This window comes from Plectropomus leopardus, chromosome 13 (genome assembly GCF_026936395.1).
Source record: "Plectropomus leopardus strain MGB_pleo_1.0 chromosome 13, ASM2693639v1, whole genome shotgun sequence".
Taxonomy (NCBI): domain Eukaryota; kingdom Metazoa; phylum Chordata; class Actinopteri; order Perciformes; family Serranidae; genus Plectropomus; species Plectropomus leopardus.
This window is the reverse complement of record NC_142188.1, coordinates 7363426-7382918: the sequence shown is the minus strand read 5'-3', so window position 1 is coordinate 7382918 and position 19493 is coordinate 7363426. Positions and strand designations below refer to the sequence as shown.

General features: G+C 42.6%; 1 protein-coding gene across 2 annotated transcripts in view; it reads right to left on the bottom strand.

Annotated features, from left to right (window-relative positions):
* Positions 1–13688, bottom strand: part of meis1b (Meis homeobox 1 b) — a 120565-nt gene extending 106877 nt beyond the window's left edge. Inside the window, exons 1-6 of one of the 2 annotated variants that reach the window (XM_088086388.1) lie at positions 12964–13688; positions 11057–11277; positions 9744–9885; positions 9378–9428; positions 8753–8803; positions 7323–7469 (exon numbers count right to left, since the gene is read on the bottom strand). In XM_088086388.1, the coding sequence (XP_087942514.1) occupies positions 7323–7469; positions 8753–8803; positions 9378–9428; positions 9744–9885; positions 11057–11277; positions 12964–12975 (624 nt within the window). In that variant the 5' untranslated portion in view covers positions 12976–13688. The remainder of the gene's footprint in view (positions 1–7322; positions 7470–8752; positions 8804–9377; positions 9429–9743; positions 9886–11056; positions 11278–12963) is intronic. The other variant, XM_088086389.1, reaches the window with a different exon arrangement.
* Between the last annotated feature and the right edge of the window lie 5805 nt (positions 13689–19493).

Sequence of the window (19493 nt, the reverse complement as noted above, 5' to 3'; positions counted from 1 at the left end):
AAAGAGGATATTTTTTTCTTTTTGTTTTAATTCTGTTACAAATTCCACTTGAAAATATAATTAGAAAGTGGAGGGGGAAATGGCAAACTACTGCATTAGCTGTAATTGAACAAAAGAGCGCTTTGCCTGCTGGGAGGTGGCCGCTGAGGCCCCATGGGAAAGGGGGCGGGGCTGAGACAGGGCCTGGTGGCATCTCCGCGGGGACGGGGAGTTTATTTATAATCACAGGCCGCCCTTGGACGGAACAGGCCCGGCACTGATCTAACACTCAATTAATACACACACGGCTGAGATCACACAACACACACATGCCACTACACACAGGTCACACAGCATGTGTGTGCGCTAACATACTTTTTTGGTCACTTGGCTTTAACACACACACACACACACACACACAAACACTTTTTATCTACCTTCAACAAACACACTGCGGCACCGCCATACTTACAGACCATATTTACTAAAGCACACACCTTGACCACATGACACACCGGGACAAAAAACACACACACACCCTGTGCCAATACGACTGCAGCACAATGTAGAGGTTCACCTTTAAAACATGGGATACGTAAATCCACAAGATGAATCGATGCATTAACAAAAAGCTCGAGGAAACAGAGAGAGAGCTGTCGCTCTGCACACATAGCTACACACTTGATTTATTCTATGTCCCCTTAATGAGCCGCCGTGGTCTCTCGCCCTCTCCCCCTCTCTGTCTCTCCCGCTCGCTCTCTCCTGAGCGGGATGTAGATTAATTCAATGCTTAATTGTTTAGTAAATTCAATTTTCCACATTCTATTCTGCCTAGCTTTAGCTAAAGTTCTTAAATCTGCCGCGCCAAGCTGAGGAGGGAACCCTGTTTGTGAGCCGTGCATACCTTTTTTTTTTTCCTTTTTCTCTTTTTTTCATTACCATTTTTCTTCCTTCCACCACCCTAATTCGCCATGAAAAGATTTTCCTTGCTGGAAATTCTGATTCCGCTATGATCGGTGAGGCATTCCAATCCAATGCATTCTCATTGTGCCGCGTCTAAGATGCGAGGGGGGCTTCCCTTTCTCGCTGTGCCAGGCCCCATATCATACAAGCGCTCATGCAAGAAATGTTGCCTTGCCAATTCATTTGCAATAATAAAGAAAATGGTTAAGGTTGTTGTGCTTTGCCCCCCAAACCCTCCCCTCTTCCCTCACTCTGAAATATCTTTTGTGATGATATGGATATTTACTTTTCACTGCGTGCCAGCGAGCGTGCGGGAATAATCATATGTGCATACTTAACGGCACAGACATAAATATCCAAATAACCCCACACACATACACTCTTCAGGGGTGGTACATCTGAATCAAAGATGACAGTTGGGCTACTCCATCCCCCAGAATGCTTTGGTGCATATGTTCTCTGCGGTTGTTTTCTTTAACACCGTTTTTGACCTTTGCAGCAGCACTGCTTCCTCAAGTTGAAACCTGCGAGATGTGGCTGCAGCAGCGAGATGGCCCGCAATAACTCCGGACACATTCTCCCACTCTGCTGAACGCTGGTGGGGAAGCTGTTAGTGAAAGCGGCTGAAAGGCCAGCCATTGTAAACTCTTGTTTACTTTGCTTTCCACTGTGACTAGATAAAGCAGGATCTGCCTCTCTGATAACCGGCCAGACAAGTGCTTGCCCAACTACCTCGGCTTCCTCCGCTCTCCACCCCTCTCCTCCCCTCGCTGCAATATTAGTGCTTCCAAAATGAAAAGAAGGGGCTGATAATGGTATGCGTGGTGCAAAGAGGAAAAAAAAAAAAAAAGGAGTGAGAGAGCATAAGACCCTCCTCCCTCCCATTCTGTTCTGCACTCCCCTTCCTCCCTAACTCTTCACAATAGACAAAGAAAGAAGAAATAACCTTATAATTGCTGAAGGGGGTGAGGGAGAAAACTGGATTTGGTCTCCTGAGTAAGTAAAGTATGCTACACTGAATAGCCGTCAGGTACTCTTCAATCGGCTTTTTAAAACTGGTGGGTTAACCTCATAGAGACAACCAAAGATAATTACATGTTTGAGATAATTACCAGAGCTTTCAAAGTCCATTTAGATGACACTCGCGGAAACTGACAAACTGATTTTCTTTCTCTGTGGCCTCCTCCACTTCAGCTCTCGCTGCAGACTCCTTGTTTACTCTCTGCGAGCTGCAATCCAAACAAAAACATTAACTCGAGTGCTCTCCCCTCCGCGCTATCTAACCCCAAACAAAGCATATTTCTTTTTTTTCCGCTGGTGAATGAAAAGGCAGGCGTAATTTCTTAATGACATGTTTTTCCCTGTGGTTTCTTCTTCGTTAGCCTAGCCTAGCTCGACTCGCAGCCGCTGCGCTGCTGGGATGTTCTCGGTGGATCCCTTGGAGACGGGCTGTTTGTGACGGTGGCCATTGTCAGAGGCGCGCAGGGGGTTAAGGGGGAGAGGAACTTTCCATTAGCTAAGTACACATGTGTTAAGCCAGGTTATTGTTTACTTAGCCAAAGAAACCACAGCAGGCCTCGGGGACAGACATGGCCGCCCATCACAAGTAACATGAGACACAAGCCAAGAACTTTATTTGCAATTGGGATTTTGTGGCTATCACAAGAGAATAGCTATGACACTAAGCACTAGTTTCCAGCAATACTGCACCATTTAAAAACAAGCAATAAATCAACTGAAAAAATTCCAGCACCTAGTAAAAAAAAAAGTTTAAAAACCTATGAAAGTGTATAAGAAGCTCCTGACGTTTCTTTGAAGTCACTCTGGCCTTGATTTGCTTAATCAGAATCACCCCTACTTGCTATTCCACCACAATAATGAAGAGGCTAAGAAACACACAAGTCACGTGGTCGCCTCTTTGTATCACTTGTTGAATCCTTAACAGCCGCCCTGCATTCACTCCATAAAGGAAAAAAAGGGGAGTTCAGGGGAGGGGAGGAGGGAGGAGGCGAGTGGGGGTCAAACCTCTCCTCTATTCAACTACAAAAGCTGCTATTACCAACAATCACCGCCATGATTCAAAAGTTTGTATTAAGATCAGCAGCGTGCCACTGTAGGAGAGATGGGGAGTGAAAAAAGAGGAAAGAGAGCGTGTGTGTGTGTGAGTGCTGTTTAGTCGGGTGTAACTTGATCCATACTCCAACGAGAAGCGGATAGATTAGCGATAGCGGTGTACTGATTAGGAAAATAGCGGCTGACCCCGGCGGTCAGGGTTTCCATTGAGTTAGGAGGGGAGGGGGCCAGGGGTCACTCTTTGACCGCCAGAGTTACCTAAACCAACACTGCTGGGTCTCACTGACCTGGAAACCAGCACTTGTATGGCACAACAGTGCCAATTGTTGGGAAAAGATACCACGATAGCGCTATCAAAAGTAAATTCTTACACAGTGACCACAACATTAAACTCACTCAGGCCGGGTTTGTTTAGGAAAGATTGTGCGGGCCGTAAGAAAAACAGCAAATGTATGGATGTTGTTTCAGATTGATGGCTGATTTACATTCTTTTCACATGACTTCAAAAGCAAAATCTCCAAAAAAGTCACAAAGCCGCTCTTATATAAAAATACCTCTCCACTAAATTAACTCAACAGATCAACTGCTGAGCATTCATAATCATTGAAGACTCTCTCACATCCACAAAAGGGCAGGCCGAGAATATTTTTAGGGGAATTTTCAATTATTTCCAGCCCCACTTCAGTCTGCATGGCTCAATCAAGTAGAGGAGCTCTTGAGAATTGGAGTGAGTCCTCAGCACTATTAGTAGTGTTCTGCTCTACAGCGGAGAGCCCGGGCCCTCGGAGTTCATTAGCAAATTGCTGCGCCCCTCCCCGTGCTCTCTGCGCAATTAAAGGCAACTGTGCAAATGACGTACGGCGGCGTGGAAATACCTCCGCGCTTATTTAGACTGAGGTGAACGCATGAGCCAGGCAAATAGGGACGCAATCAGCAGAGCGACTGCTGCCACATTTCCACAACAACAACAAGCAAGACAGACAGTGCGGACACAAGTGTCTCCACATTAAAGGCCTCTGCAAAAGTCACTGAAAATAATGGAGTTTTATTGTGTCTTTTATGTTTGTGTACAGCTGAACTCAAAGCGGGACGTCAGTGTCTAATGGGGCAACTGAAAACGTGCTGCTCAAGTGGAGAAATGAGGCAAATGTGGTGGGAAGCTCTCCAGGGAGCGGCAGGGAAAGGGTTAAGAAAGTCCAACTGGTGCTAACCAGTCACTCCACTCACATAGCACCTGAGGGGGGTGCTGCATTTATCAGGCCAGTCTGAACACACACATGCACACGGCGGCGTACACACAAACACACACATATGTGCAAACACTTGTAGACACATGCGCACGCAGCTCATGCACATTTCCACACACACACACCTACACAGAGAGACACACACAAACACAGGAGGGTGAGCCCAAACTGGCTGGGCTGCATTCACAAGCCAGCGCAGAGCCTCTCTGACTTTTTCACCTCTCAGCTATGCTCTGCTTTCTTTTGAAAGGGGCGCTCAGCGTCCCTCCATACTCGCCTGCATAGGCAGCCTAACAAAGCAATGTAAAGACATGTAAAGAATATTCTGAAAATTACTGTCATGACGCAAGGGTGCATAATGCAGCAAGAAAGTCAGCGTCGTTGGATTGTTGAGTTTAATAAATTCAAAGTATTTTTTTTTCCTCTGACATTTTTTTCTCCTCTGCTACAGTCGCCTCACTGGAATAAATTGGTTTATGAATAAATGAGCCTGCTTTCTCCGTCTTGTTAACATTGTTCTTTTGTGCAAATTCTCAGCATTTTTTTCCAGTCCACTTCAACTTTATGCCCGAGGGCATATATTAAAAATACATATGGAAAGAGATAATGCACACACAAACGCAAATTCGTTAAGGATGTCACTGCCTAACAACTGCAGATAAGATGTCACACAAAAATAGCCCCAAAAAATATATATTCAGCCACAAGTAAGTTATGAAGTGCAGTGCCATTAGACTGACAATGTAAGTATTCAGCAGTGAGAGGCATGCACCCTCTGCCTGTTTGGATATGCCCATTTACACACAGCCTGCTGCTGTGGACAGTCTCCATGTTATCCTGCTGGAACATCAGCCCATCCCTCAATATTACACATCTGTCAGAAAGTTTTCCCTGTGTTTAAATGCAAACTCTGCCTGTAGGTCATTTATATTATTCTGTCACATCAGCGTAAACATAAGCTTATGTGGTTTTGCCCTGAATTGGCTTTATGTAGGGACCATAATTATATTAAAAATAGGCCATGTCTTCATCTTACAGTCAATTAAAGATCTGCATCAGTGCCTCAAGCACAACATAATTTTCCTCTTATACCTAGAAACCCAGGGGTTTTAACAGACTCTATTTCCATATCTATATACCATAAGGCTTTATTGAATGTCCTGACCTATCTATATATTAAAAAAAAAAACTTCGACAACTGAATCCCCAGAGAATACAACAAGCCGTTCAAAGAGACACTTAAATGCACAAGTGGCGTCTGTGTTATTTAATTCTGTTCCTGGATTAAATGAAGTATAATCTTCCGGGTGATCTTTCTCATTTCCATAATCAGACATAAGGGCCGGGGATGGAGGTGGAGGAGTGCATGCGCGGCGAGGTGGGGTGAGTCGGGGTGGGGGGGGGGGGGCTTCCCTGTCGGGCCCCAGTCCGCTCCCAGTCCTGCCATTCAGCCCTGAACATAAAAGCCGGTGGCTGCCTCTCTCTCTACTCAGACCAGCCACTCAACCATATGGAAGTCCGCGGATTTAAATTATTTAGCCTAATCGCTTCATTACTTTTTATGTCGGACTATCCAACTAATCCCTTTAATTTGGCCACTTGATTTTTTTTCCCTCATCGGTATCCATAGCCGCTACTCTCCTGAGCCATCCCCTAAAACTCTGGGTTACACTATAAAATCTGACAAGTTGATCTTACTTTAAATAACCTTAGAAACTGACTGCACTGAAAAAGCAAATACAATTATTAATCTTAATTTATGTTTATTTATACATATGTGTGAAGTTTGCTTAAAGTGTATTTGTGTTTACTTAATTTTGTGGAGGTGCTGCAACTTAAAAATGACAACAAAAAAAAAAGTTCACCTGATATAACTTGATCATGACAAAGAGGATTTTCCCAGTGATGAAGTTAGGAGATCTGCAAGTTCTGTTTCTTTAACATGTTCAAGAATATACAAATATGATTGACTAGTTTGCAACCAGCAGAATAAAGATATATAACACGGCAAACTTTCAGTAAAGTTTACTGAAGTTGCTAAAACTTGGAAAGATTGATTTAACTAAACTTGGCATACTTAAGTTGCAAAAACTTAACAAAATTAAGCAAATATGACTTAATTTTACGAAAATTCATAATTAGTTATAATGTAAACATCAATTAAGATTAATATTTATATTTATCTAGATTTTTGAAGGTTTCCTAGATTTTATTTTTTAAGTATCAGATTTTACAGTGTTTAACTTATTGGTCTCACAGTCTGTAGCCCTGTCTCGTTCAGAAATGACTCGCGCTATTAATGGCCGAAAATCCAGATTTGCATAATTCTAATCATCGGTTGCTGTTATCATTATTTAACGGCAGTGTATGGACCATTAGGGTCATGCCTGTGCGCACACTACAATGTCCCCGGAGTCCCAACAGTCAGTGGAGCACATAATGAAGGCTGTGGTTATCTGTGATATCGGCACAAAAGGAAACACTCCCTAATCTACCTTTAATACCCGCTGCTTCGAAAATAAAACCGTCCTTATTGGTGCTGAATCTGTGCGCTCCGAGCGAAATAAAGGAGGAAGAGGAGAGGGGGGTCTCGATAAGCAATGTGCACTCATGTCTAAGGAAAAATACTGACAAGACGCGTAATGAACCGTGAACTCCACAGTGGAGAAACCACCTCAGCCCCACAGTCTGCAGCCCATCCTGCTGCTGCTGCACAACACAGCAGAGGAGCTGCTTCACTTTGGTTTCAAAAAGAGACAGGAAAAATGGAGAGAGGCGCTAAATTAAAATCGACATGAAACAGGTCAAGTTTATGGCGATGCTTTTTCGAGCTAATCTTCCCAGGTCGGTTCCGGGTTCAAGTCTTAATGGGCCAATAATAGCAACATTATTCAGAAAATTTTTCATTCCGATGGATGGAATGTAAAACGGCCTTAATCATATGCAAATAACAGCGCAGCCGAGTAGTGACCCAGAATAGCTGAATAGCCAGCAGGGAGAACACACACACACACACACACACACACACACACACACACACAGATAGAGAGAGAGATGTACCTGATCAAGGGCCACCGATGATCTCGTGATTTCCTCGCTGTCTGATTTGGACCCGCCCTCTCTGTCGTCTATGACCAAGTCGATGGGCATCTTGCCTTTCAAGCAGCTGATGTACCGGTGACAGAAATTATCACACAGCTCGTGCACCTTTAGAGAGACGGGGGGTGGGGGTGGGGGGGGAGAGAAGGCAGCAGAGGCGTCACACACACTCACCCCCCAAAAGGGACATCATCACACAACAGTGGCATGTGCAACCACAACACACACACACTAACACTAACACACGCACAGGGCAGCCTTTGACATGCAAAAGAGCCCCGAAGAGTTTTTAGGCAATTTGGCAAAGCCGAAGATCACAGCACAGTTGTTGCATCTAAAATATTTAAATATTATAAAAGCGTGACTGATCACTGGCAGCATATTTCTGGCACTGTGATAAATTATTAGGCTAAATATAGTCATATTTTACTTATTTATTTAAAAAAAAGTTTTGAATATTGCTTCACATTTGCTGCTAAAATAAGATCATTTTGGACTCCTTCGGGCTAAGGTGTGTCAAGTTCCCGTGCCGTGCCAATGCGCGCTCCACCCGGACTGTGATAGCAACTTTATTTTTCTCCTCTCAAAATAGAGATATCGTCGAAAATTGACAGTGACAAGAGGGCTCAGGGGCTACAACGCACTCAACACCCGTGTTAAATTCATCATCGGTGCCCCCGGTAGTGGCCATTAGAGGAGGGTGACCCGCTTGACTGACATTTAAGGTAAACTGTTTAATTTCGTCGACTTATTACATTATCACTGCCAATGTGGCGCATCCCAGCGCCCGAGAGGCAAAATGTCACATGGGCAGACACACTCAGAGACTGAAAACCATTTTCAACGTGATTTACATTAAATTTTCTTTATAGTTGCACTTTTACAATTTAAAACCTCTTATTTACAGGACAGGTTGTGAGGAAAAGTAGTGCGTGAGAAACAACTTTTAAAAACTAAAACTTTTAACAGCTTGTTTCATGATGTGAAAGTTGGGGTTAAAGTTGACTGTACAGGCTACTGTAGTCCATCTGATACGCAGACAAATCACAGTTTTACACCCACTACTCCCTCTATCCACAGATGGCTGCCTGGGGCCTTTTGCCCTCCACAAAGAATAATTTCTAAAAAACCCGCAAAGTTCGCCTATATGTTTCACCTTGCACGCAATTTCTGCCAGCATTAAACTTCATTAAAATACGCGGGGAGATTTGGGCACAGAGATATCCGTTCCAGTTGTAACAGCTTGCGTCGTGATTAAACGCGGAAGAGAAATGGCCCCATGATTGATTTTGACGCTAATTATAACCGACTAGCAAAAATACTTTTTTTCTGCAAATACAGCCCATAGGTCTGAAGTGGCACAGCGGACAGAAACGGCGAGAGAATATTACCTTCTCCAGCTCCAGAAGATGAAATCGTAAAACTTGAATGGCTTGAATCATCTGAAAAATTAAAATAACAATAAAAAATGAGCTGCTCACATCTCTTGATATTAAACAGGCACGTTTTTCTCAATACAAGTAACTGCAAGACGAGGAAAATATTCATGTGAATGGATTTTATGTGGAACTGATATTAAACTTGGACGTTATTGCAATATGGAGAGCAGGCATAGAGTACAGCCTGGCGCTGCAATAAGCCTCAGAGTCAGAGATCTATTAGCCACCAACTATCGAGAGGAAAAACGGTACTCTAACATCACATTCAAAGTACCAAACTGTACAAAGTGGAAAACATGAAGAGAATAACTTTCCAGCGAGAGTTCAAAGGTTTGTGTCAGCTTTCTAACAGCGGCCCTTCATCTGCTGATACAACCGGGGGCCATCATGATATCAAACAGCCCCAAAAAGAGGAACATCACCTCCAATCCTGCTGTAACCTCTCAGCACCACATGGCTCTCTGACACATACTGTAAATACAACCCGCTCATAAACATGCAAACAACAGCCAAAAATACTCTGAGAAAATATAACAAATGTTATTTATCAGATTAAAAAAAATAAAATGCATCTTACCAGATTATCCAATTCTGGATTTGATGAAAATAAAGGCTTTTCTGCCCGAATCTAAAAGCAAAAACATTTTCACAAAATATATATGAATATAAAATATTATAAAGTTAAAAATAATATATAATGTCAGATCAAATGAAACATGCAAGTACTGACACAATCGTGTATTCATTTCGAACTTCACGCACAGCAAACACAGTATGTGAAATTAAAACATTTTCAAACTACTTTTTTATTTTCTCTCACTTTACCCACAGATTTTACGCATTTTACTTTATGCACAAAAGCAAGAGCTCCACGCTTAAAGCATGCAGGTGAGAGCTCAACCAGCCCGAGCACGCAGATAAAAAAAAGTGAAACTTTCCTGACCTGTTTTGCAAACACTGCTATGTCTTCATTGAAAGATTCCGATGAACAGACGTCTCCTCCCGCTACCCCGGGCTCTCTGGGGGTGCAAGTCGCTAATTCACATTTCTCAAAAATCAGTGCAAGCAAGGGGAACAGGGGGTGCCTGGGAACACACACAATAGCAAATGTCACCAGAGAGAACAGCGCCGGGGTCAAGACTACTCCAGGCTAGATTTAGCCAGCCATGCTACTCTTCAACAACTCGCCCATGGGGACTGCTGCTGCAGCCCATGCTATTATATTATGCAGAGGCTCGGAGAAAGGCTGCAAACAGCGGGCAGACTTCTGTGATTAAATCTAGGCGCGCCTAATAGCATAAAAGCTTTAGAGTCAGTCAAACAATTTCTTGCACAGGTCTCCGTTTGGATCCCAGGCGTGTGCGTGCGTGCGTGTGTGTGTGTGTGTGTGTGTGTGTGTGTGTGTTTGTTTGGCGAGAGCCTCTCACACTGTAGGCGGCTGGATGTGCGCACGTTTGTTGATTATTTATTGTTAAAGTCATCAGAGTAAATATGTGCACGCTGGTAATGTGGTGAAAGTTATGTCAGTGTGGCGCTAAGATGGAGAAACTGTTACTGGCATGTTTAGCCACCGTGAAGATATCATGCTTAGAATTTTTAATTAACTCCTGTAAATTAATAAATGACATGCATATGTGGGATTTCCTTTAAACATGATATATTTTTTAATTTGCTGAGGCTTGGCACATTACACACAATTAATTAAAATGGTTGCAAGAGAGAAGGTAATTATTTTGCTGACGATAAAGGATGAAACTAAAAAAAGAACTAAATTTAAATTCTTCACAAAAAAATAGAATTTCTAATTAAAGTGGACTTTGTCTCATAATTATTCTTAAGCGTAAAACAAAAAAATCTGTGAATTTAAAATCAGGACGTACTCGAGATAAACTCCATAAATATACTATATTTGTTTTTACTCATTAAGTAATTGTTTAACTGTTTATCAGCATAAACGCGGGATAACCATGACTGACTTTAAAAGCATACAGTTCCAAAATGAGAAAAAAAAATAAAAGAACAGAAAAGCTGCAGCCTTTCTTTCTTCCCCAGCGCCTCTGCAGCAGTTTCAGCTCCAATGTTTTGCTTAAACACTTCACCGAAACGCACTGCTGTCCCGGGCACCGAGCCGGTCTTTTTCCTCCTACGGGACTGACTTTGCACCCGCTAACCCACCCCGACTGCCCCCTCCAGGCCTGGATGCACGCCTGCCCGCCAGAGAGCGAGTTTCCCCGCGCACCGGAGGCTCGCACCTACCCGTATATAGCGTCTTTATCTCTCTTGAGAGCGTCGTTAACAGAGGAGCCCATACTGGGAGGCATGGTGTTGGTGTGGGCGGTGTGCGGGTACTGGTGAGAGTGCAGCTGGGGCCCGTGGTTGAGGTGCACCGCCTGCATGGACCGGGCGCCGTGCGGGTCTCCGTACATGGTGGTCGGGATGCCCACCCCGTCCATCCCGTAGTGGGGCAAGTCTTCGTACTGCACACAACAAACACGCGGTCCACAGTGAATGCACATGCACAGGAATATCTCAAACTCTACTTATAACTTTGCTATAAAACCACAAGTCAGGAATATATTATAAAAGTTATTTTCAGCAGACGAAGAGACTTTAAGTATTGTTTTTCTTCTTTAAATAAGCAAAGTAAAAATGTAATAGTTTAATTAATTTCCAAAACAAGTTGACATTTTTCAACATTTTTCTTAATTCGAAGTCCTGACACTCCCGCACTGAGCTGTCTGCTTTCTTTCAAAATACTGACAGTTGTGACACATGCAAAACAACCAAAATAAATTCCCTTCAACAATATATTTTAATCGTTTTCAAGAAAAGTTTAAGAAGTCGTAGTGACTTGTTGTTTGCAGAAGAAAAACTACTGCATTTATTTTGAAGTAAAAACTACTTTTGTTTTTAACTCACAGTGACCATTGCAGCTCAAATATATATTAATTATCCACTATGATCAAAAACACTGAGTACAAAAAAGTAAAACTACATTATTATTATTATTATTATTATCGTTGAGCAGGCAGTACTTTAGTTTTAACACCACCAGTCTGGTTTCCTGTGTTTTCACTGTTTACAACAACAAATGTCTTAAACTTGTTAATTGCAGTGTTTTCTAATTTTAAAGGCTCATAATGGTGCAGCATGTTATTACCCATCAAGCACACTGTGATTAGTGCATGCAACTAACGCAGCGTGTTGTGCTTTGCAGTCGATGTTATACTGGAGCTGGATATACAAACTTTTTCAAGTTTTGAGTTTAATAATGTAGTCTTTACGCTGTGGGTTGGTACTTATTAAACACTATGCCGGCGTGTTAAAACGCACAAATGTTGGTTCATGGATCCAACAAGCCAAAATAAAAGCTTTACTCGAGGTTTTCTTCTTTAACAGATTAAAAAGAGGCTTGAATTATTGATGTCGCTCTCCAGAAGTGACAAACAAGTGTCGGGGAAAGAGTAAAAAGCATTATCACTTAAAGCTGAGCATTTCGACCCTAAAGGCAAAGAGGTGCAAACCCCAGCGTGGTGCAGCTCCGGTGCCAAACTAAGCAGCTAAATGTGTCCCGAACATCTCCTGCTTTTACACTGTTTACTATCCGCGTGAGGATCCCAGCCGCTGTTCCGAGGCAGTCCTGGAGGTTATGAATCAAAGCGTTTGTCATCACCTCATTGCTAAAAAAACTGCCTCACTGGCATTATGCTAATTTCGCATGTTTTCGCACATTTCGCCACGCAAAGAGTGATGAAGCAGAACTGACGGTGAAATAAGGATTTTGCACTTAAATGAAATCTTGACGGAACAGTGTTGAGGAGAAATGTGGGGATTTGTTTTGCCTCTATGCCCTCCCCCATTTCGCTTCCAGTAACTGGCCTGTCATAACTAATCTGAAAAACATAGCCGATGTGAGATATGATCACGCTTCCAATGTCCCTCAGTGGGCCGGTTTGTGGAGCAAAACCAGTGCGGCCGTGCGTAATACCGTGCCAAAGACGCCAAAAATGAAACCGTGTCTCCATGTGTCAGGACAGAAAACTTTCGCCGCGAGTGTGTGTCCGCGCGGGTATGTGTGTCATTAAGCCACGTTACAGCGCAGGATTGCGTTCAAGCACAGCAGACTTAGAGAAACTTTTTGAAGGGGGGATTGCCCTACGTACCCGTTGCGCCATAACCCTCCTGACTCCCTGGTCGTCCTTTCAGTTTAGATAAATCCCCTCTGAGCCAGGGTGGAGACGAAATGAAGAAAGAAAATCCAAATAAATGGGAAGATGTTTCAGCCAAAATCCCGTATGTCTCTTTTTTCCACGGAACGGTGAAGCCAGCCCCCGCTTTCTGCGCAAGTTTAGCCCAGGCGCGGCGAATAGGTCCTCGGCTGTCCTCGGGGCAGCGGCGCCAGGCTCCTTTTCCAAAACCAGGATGAAAATAAAATAGCCCCCTCAAACAAAACTGGCGACTCTCATGGCTTTTTGCCACTCCGCCTGTCAGTCAAAACGCGAGGGCTTGTCAAAAAGTACCGGATGAATGATGGTCCGACGCGCGTCTCCACGGGATCGGCACCACCTAAATGTTAATGGTCACAATCACAGTTAAAAAATGAAGCAGCTCTCCTCTCGTTTTCTTTGATCACTCTCGGCTCCCGGCTTGATTTTCTTATGCAAAAGCGTCTAGAGGAGATCAAGAGGAGGTGGGGTGATAATTCTGGCTTAGGCTTTCTTAAAGGAGCCACGATCGATGCTGTGCGTGTGTGCGTATGGATGTGAGTGTGTGTGTGTGTCTGTATGTGTGTGAGTGCGTGTGTATGCGTGAGCCGCCTGCCCGTTTGTGTACAATGGATGTGTGTGTTGAGCTGAGGAGGAGCGGAGGATCTGGACCAGACTGCTGAAACCCGGAAGTAGTGGTGGCCATAACAGGTCGCGTCTTACACAACGCACCGGGCTGCAGCAAGTCGTGCGGAGAGGAGGGGGGGTGGGAGGACCCTGCGAGACCAGCCAGCCGCACCGCGAGCTGGAACAACACGGGGATAAACAGCGAGTGTGCACCTATGACTCCGGCTTCAAGTCTCTGAATCTGACTTTAATCTCCAGTTTGGAGCCGTTTAACAGTCTTTATTTTGGGATTGACGCGTCCAGCATCCACTTCTCTGCCTGTAAACAGTTTGTTAACGGCTAATTGAAGCAGCTTGCAACTCTGGTGTGAGATATTGCAGGTATGTTAAGCCTATGTAGTGTGAACTGCATCAAGTTTGGATTTGATCTAACTTTATAACCATCCATTTCATACCTATCTTTAAAAATAAGTTAAAAAATAGCTCATGATAATAGTTTTATAGTCAGGTTAAGCTCCTGGTAGGCTGTCAACATGTACGCATGATATTCACAGTGGAGGCTGCAGCCAAACATCTAGTTTTGCAGGTTTTGGACTTTTTGTAGATCTCTTACCACTTCTGCACAACCTGTTTGCTCTCTGTGTTTGCACTAATATATAGATGATTGAATGGGAATGCACAGCCTCTATAATGGAAAAGAAAGTGTAAACTCCAAATAAAAACACCATAATAAAAATTTATCAATTTGGAGCACTGATTATTTTGAATTTTAAGAATTTTCTATGCAAATAAACAGTATTATTAGTCCAAAGCTTGACAGTGAGTTGTGGTCTTCACGCTCAATTATGAAATAAGTTAATAAAATGTTGCAGAAGCTTCCTAAAGCATCTTTTTGTGTCTGAACAACAGTTCACATGTCGTCCGTCCCTCTCCCCCACAGCAGCGCTGAATGGGTCGCTCCAGTCTGCCCGGGCTGTCCAATGGCAGAGAGGCTCAGGGATGGGAGCCCCCTATTGGCTCCCCACATGATCGATTCGGGGCTGATTGATCGGTTTTAGGCCACATTTGCGACGAGGCGCAAAACAAAAACATCGTCCGCAGATAGAAAATACTCACTTTGTGTTTTCTGACAACTTTTACGGGCTGTAAATTCAACAAAACAAAGAATATTATGTATATAGATCAAGACATCTTTCTCTCACACACAATCTCTCTCTCTCTCTCTGTCTGTCTCACACACACACACACACACACACACACACACACACACACACACACTTTTCTCATCTCTAACTTCATTACTTTCTCCAAAATGCACTTACACTCTTAACAAAACTTCTCAAAACCAAACACACACACATCAGATTAAGCTGTTGTCAACTTTCTTCTCTCACTCAACTTTTGTCTCTTCATAATGAACCGCTCACTTTACTTTCACGGTTTGCACTGTATGGGTTGTAAAAGTTTGGTCAAATATTGATGAGCTTTAATTCATGGAGGGGGAACTTAGATTGTCGAGTAATTTCAAGTAATGACATCAATGAGTAATGTGTGGACGTAAATTAACAAAATAGTTTGAATTTACGAGGTTAACTCGTTATATTTCATTCGTCAGTGGGATATAAATGGGTGCAAATCTTATTTCATTTAGTCTATTAAGGTTTTTTTTTAATTAAGAAGAGAGTATAACTGTCTAGAAATCTGCATAAAATATTTATGATATATTTCATGGCATATGATGCCATATAAAACTGGTTAAGTTGCATGGACTGGATGAGTTTTGAGAGAAGACGCTCAGTCGATTTTTGTTAATTTTTGTGGTTGTTTTCCACATGATGACCACTGACCAGAGGCTTCTCCAACTTTTCATTTATTTCTCAGCCCATCACACGTGAAGAGAGAGTGTGTAAAAGAGCCACATTATCTCCTGATTATGCTCATAAGGTGTTGCTGGTCGGTGACAGCCTGTTTGAAGTTTTTTTCCCCTCTCCGTGCAGCGCGTCCAGTCATCGATCATTCGCCCCCGGTGCCAGAAATGGTGTCATAACATGATAATGCGGCTTCACACATTCGACGGTGATTCCTGTGGTAAAGCCCGCGCGGTGGGATCCGATGGGACAATTTTACAGGCATAAAATTACTATCAAAGCCTCCTGCAGTCCGGCCAGCGAAGCTCCGGGGCGCGGACAGCAGAGGAGCCACGGAGCCGCGCAGGACGCACGGACTTTTACGCACAGAGATACCGGATCAAATAATGAACTGGGTTGACTCTTGCGCGTGGAGTTTGATAATTCAATTATTTATCGGTGAGTAGAAACTCTCTTGTTATCATTCTTTTTAATTTTTTTTACAGCATGTTAAATAATTAGAAAGGTTATTAACGCTACTAATATTTTCTTAAAGGGTAGTTATTTTTAATTAAAGGAGAAGTTGCTGTTTAAATCCACTTTAAGCCAAATTTGTGGATTTAGCGAAACGTAAACAGGATTATATAGCTCACAACAAGGCACACTAAATGTTAGAGGGTCATTGAGGAAAGCTAAATTACATGAAAGGAGACCACATCAGCGCCTGACCACTGTAAAATAACTACAATGGTATTATAAAGTAATTAAGCTCCTTCAATTAGCGTCTATAAAAGCAAAGTGGAGCTCCACTTTCTCTCCTGGAGTTGCTCTCTCGTGAGGGTCAGCGCATTTTGGCATCCTGAAAGAGAGCAGGGGGGCAAATACCGTCATTTCTGTTTAATCCGCTTTGCGATGACGGTAATGCTTTGAGTCGTTTCAATAAAATCAGCAGGTATTGCTTTCAAACGGCTGGATGTAAATTGACAGCGTGTTTGGCTGCCGAAACAAATGTAAATGTTGTTAGTCGGCCTGTGCGCCGTGACGTGCGCTTTTCTGGAGACAAAGACAAATTTCAGCTTTTATTTTGAGGTTCTAAAAACGTGCATCATGTAGAAGATGTGTTTTTCATGTTACATATTACTATTTAAAATCACTTTCAGTTATATTTGGCTCTGACTGAGTTGTAATAAATAATGCATTTTTTATATTAATTTGTTTACGTGCATGTTTGGAGTCAAACAAATAAAAAATAAATTAAAAAAATCCAAGTGAGAGAATCAGTGTCTGAGCCTTTATGATCGCCTGTTTCTCTGCTCCTCTGTGGCTGTTTGAGGAGCAACTGGCAGCCCGAGGAGTCAAACTGAGGTCAAACTTTTTGCAGCCCCGCAGCTCCGCGCCCAAAAACGTGTTGGGATCTGCAGAAAAAAGGGCCACCGAGCCTCTCTGCTTTGTGTCACTGCTGCAGCTCACAGGCACACAGACAGATAGACCTGCTGCAAAGTTTTCACAGCTCATCTAATTATATGAAACTACTAGTACATTATCGCCTGTCAGAAGATGCAGCAGGATTCATTAAGAGTGCATTTAAGCGCTGTGAGCTCCGGGTTGAAATTATTCAGTCAGGAAAAAAAGACGCAAGAAAATGATTTCTCTTGCCTCGGAGATGTATTTTCAAAGTTAGTTAAATGAACTATAAGGCAGCATCCAGGGTCTGTGATAAACACACGTATTATACCCCTATTTTCCATCAGCACGTACAAACTTTTATCAAAGGTTAAAATTACTGATAATGTAATATTATTGTAAAAAGGAGATGCGAAAATTTCTGTTTTTTAAAAAGAAAAAAATAATGGCACTATTATCTCGAGAGAATAATTACATGCACTGAAAACATCCTGGTAAACATTGTGGCTTATAGTTTAATTGTGCAAAACCATAGCTTTAGTACAATGGCAATAATACGATGCATGAATTTTAAACCATGAAATCAGTTACATTTTTATCGCTTTTCTCTGGGAGTTTTCTCCTCTGTTGGATTCTTCTTGCAGTTTGGCCCAAATGTTAATCTGAGCTGCTCTCGCCTCTCACACACATTAATGCTTAATCATTTGCGCCTTCTACCGGAGCTGCTGGAAATTACAAGACGTGCAGGAGGGCAGAGGAAGAGTCAGATAATTGAGATAAAAATCAACCTTGCAAATTAATCTATTGTTTAGCTTTCTTGTGTAATAATGTCAGCATTTGTATCTTCATAAATGCAGAATATTCTGTTGGAATCCATAAAGAAAATGTTATATTTCTCATGTTCATGTAAATAATTTAACATGCTAATAAAATATATAATAGAGCTGGTGTGTTGACTTTTATTGCAAATGTCCAGAGTTTCTATTTTTAGGTTTGTTTTATTTGAAATTAAGACTTGAAGCTGTTCTACTGCATAAAACATATGGAGAAATGTATTGCTGCTTTTACTGTGAAAGTGACATACGTAACATTTAAGCAAGGAATGACCTTTGAGCTCAATTTTTTAAAAAAAATTACAAGTAAAGTCATAAACTCAAAAGACGTAAGTATAAAGACTCAAACTTTAAATTAAGTTTGATGCAAAAAATAAACTACACTCAGCTTTTTAAAGAAAATCTTTAAAATGTGTAAAACCACAATTGGTATTTATAATTTTCAATATAAAAGCAGTCATTTAAAGTGTCATATGAGTCTTAAAGTCGAGAAAACTGCTGCTGCTTTCTCTTTTAACACTTCCCACGTAGGTCTTACATTAATGTGAACATGTGGATTCATGATAAAGAACTGCAAAAACCTGCAAAGAGACTGGAGCCGCTTGGATGTGACAGCCACTCTGACATCACTGCATCACACCTATAGATACATATGTGATGAACAGCTGCTTTTCTATATGGTGAGAACTGTGTGAAATTACACACATTATACATATAAAGTATACATTCAAGCACACACACACACACACACACACACAGCAGAGGTCTGTAATAATATTGTGTGTAATAATAGCTGTTTCTGAACGCTGCCAGTCAATTTTCACATTGTGCCACCGGCCACCGGGTCAGCAGCTCCTCTTTTCCTCTGCTGAGTCTGAATTAACCCCACAGAAAGATAGAGAGCTCATCACTTTATCACACACACCTCTCTCTCTCTTCTTCCCCCTCAATGTCTCTCGCTCTCCCCTTCCAGCAGCATTTGTCACCACCGCTATTATTTCAGGTGTGCTAATGGCATCGCAGACACTTTTGCTGAGAGAAGATGGAGTGAAAAGAGGACGGACGGAGAAAAGCAAGAACAGACGGAGAGGAGTATCATCATCATCACTGATTCTTCTCTACCTCCAAAAAAAAATCTAGGGGTGAAAGATTTGGGCGAGAGAAGGGTAAGGGGTGTCATGTGTCGGCCACTTGCACCGATCACGGTGGAGGGGTAAGGGGTGGCAGTGGGTGGGTGGCTGAGGACGGGGAGGGGGTTCTCACACCTCCCAGGGAGACTGTGAATTGATCAGCACCTTAGAGAGAGAGGAGGAGGGAGGAAAAGTGAGAAAAAAAAGGGGGAGAGATGAAGGATGACGATGAGGAGAGAACAAGTGGAAAAAGCTGGGTGTCAGAGCCGAGCTATAAAAGCAGGAGGGGGGAAAAAACAGAGCGATAGGAAGGGAGGAGTGAGGGAAGGCTGCAGAGGAGGTGTGAAGACTCATCTTTTCCTGGATGGGTGTGAGTTTAGGCTGGAGTGGAGAGTGGCCTGGGAGCACAGCATAGCCTAGTGGTAATAAACCAGCAAACCCAGGTAGAGAAACAGCCAACATCAGCTTTAAGGGAAACACACAATGGAGCTTTGATTCAAAATGTAATATTCAGTCTATGAAGGACATGTTTACTGAAATTCACAGATCAATAATTCAATAATACAACTGTTAAAACCTCACGTGTTGAAAGTCAGCGTCTCTAAGAGCTGATTTCGATTATTTTGTCCAGGTAGTTATATTTCAAAT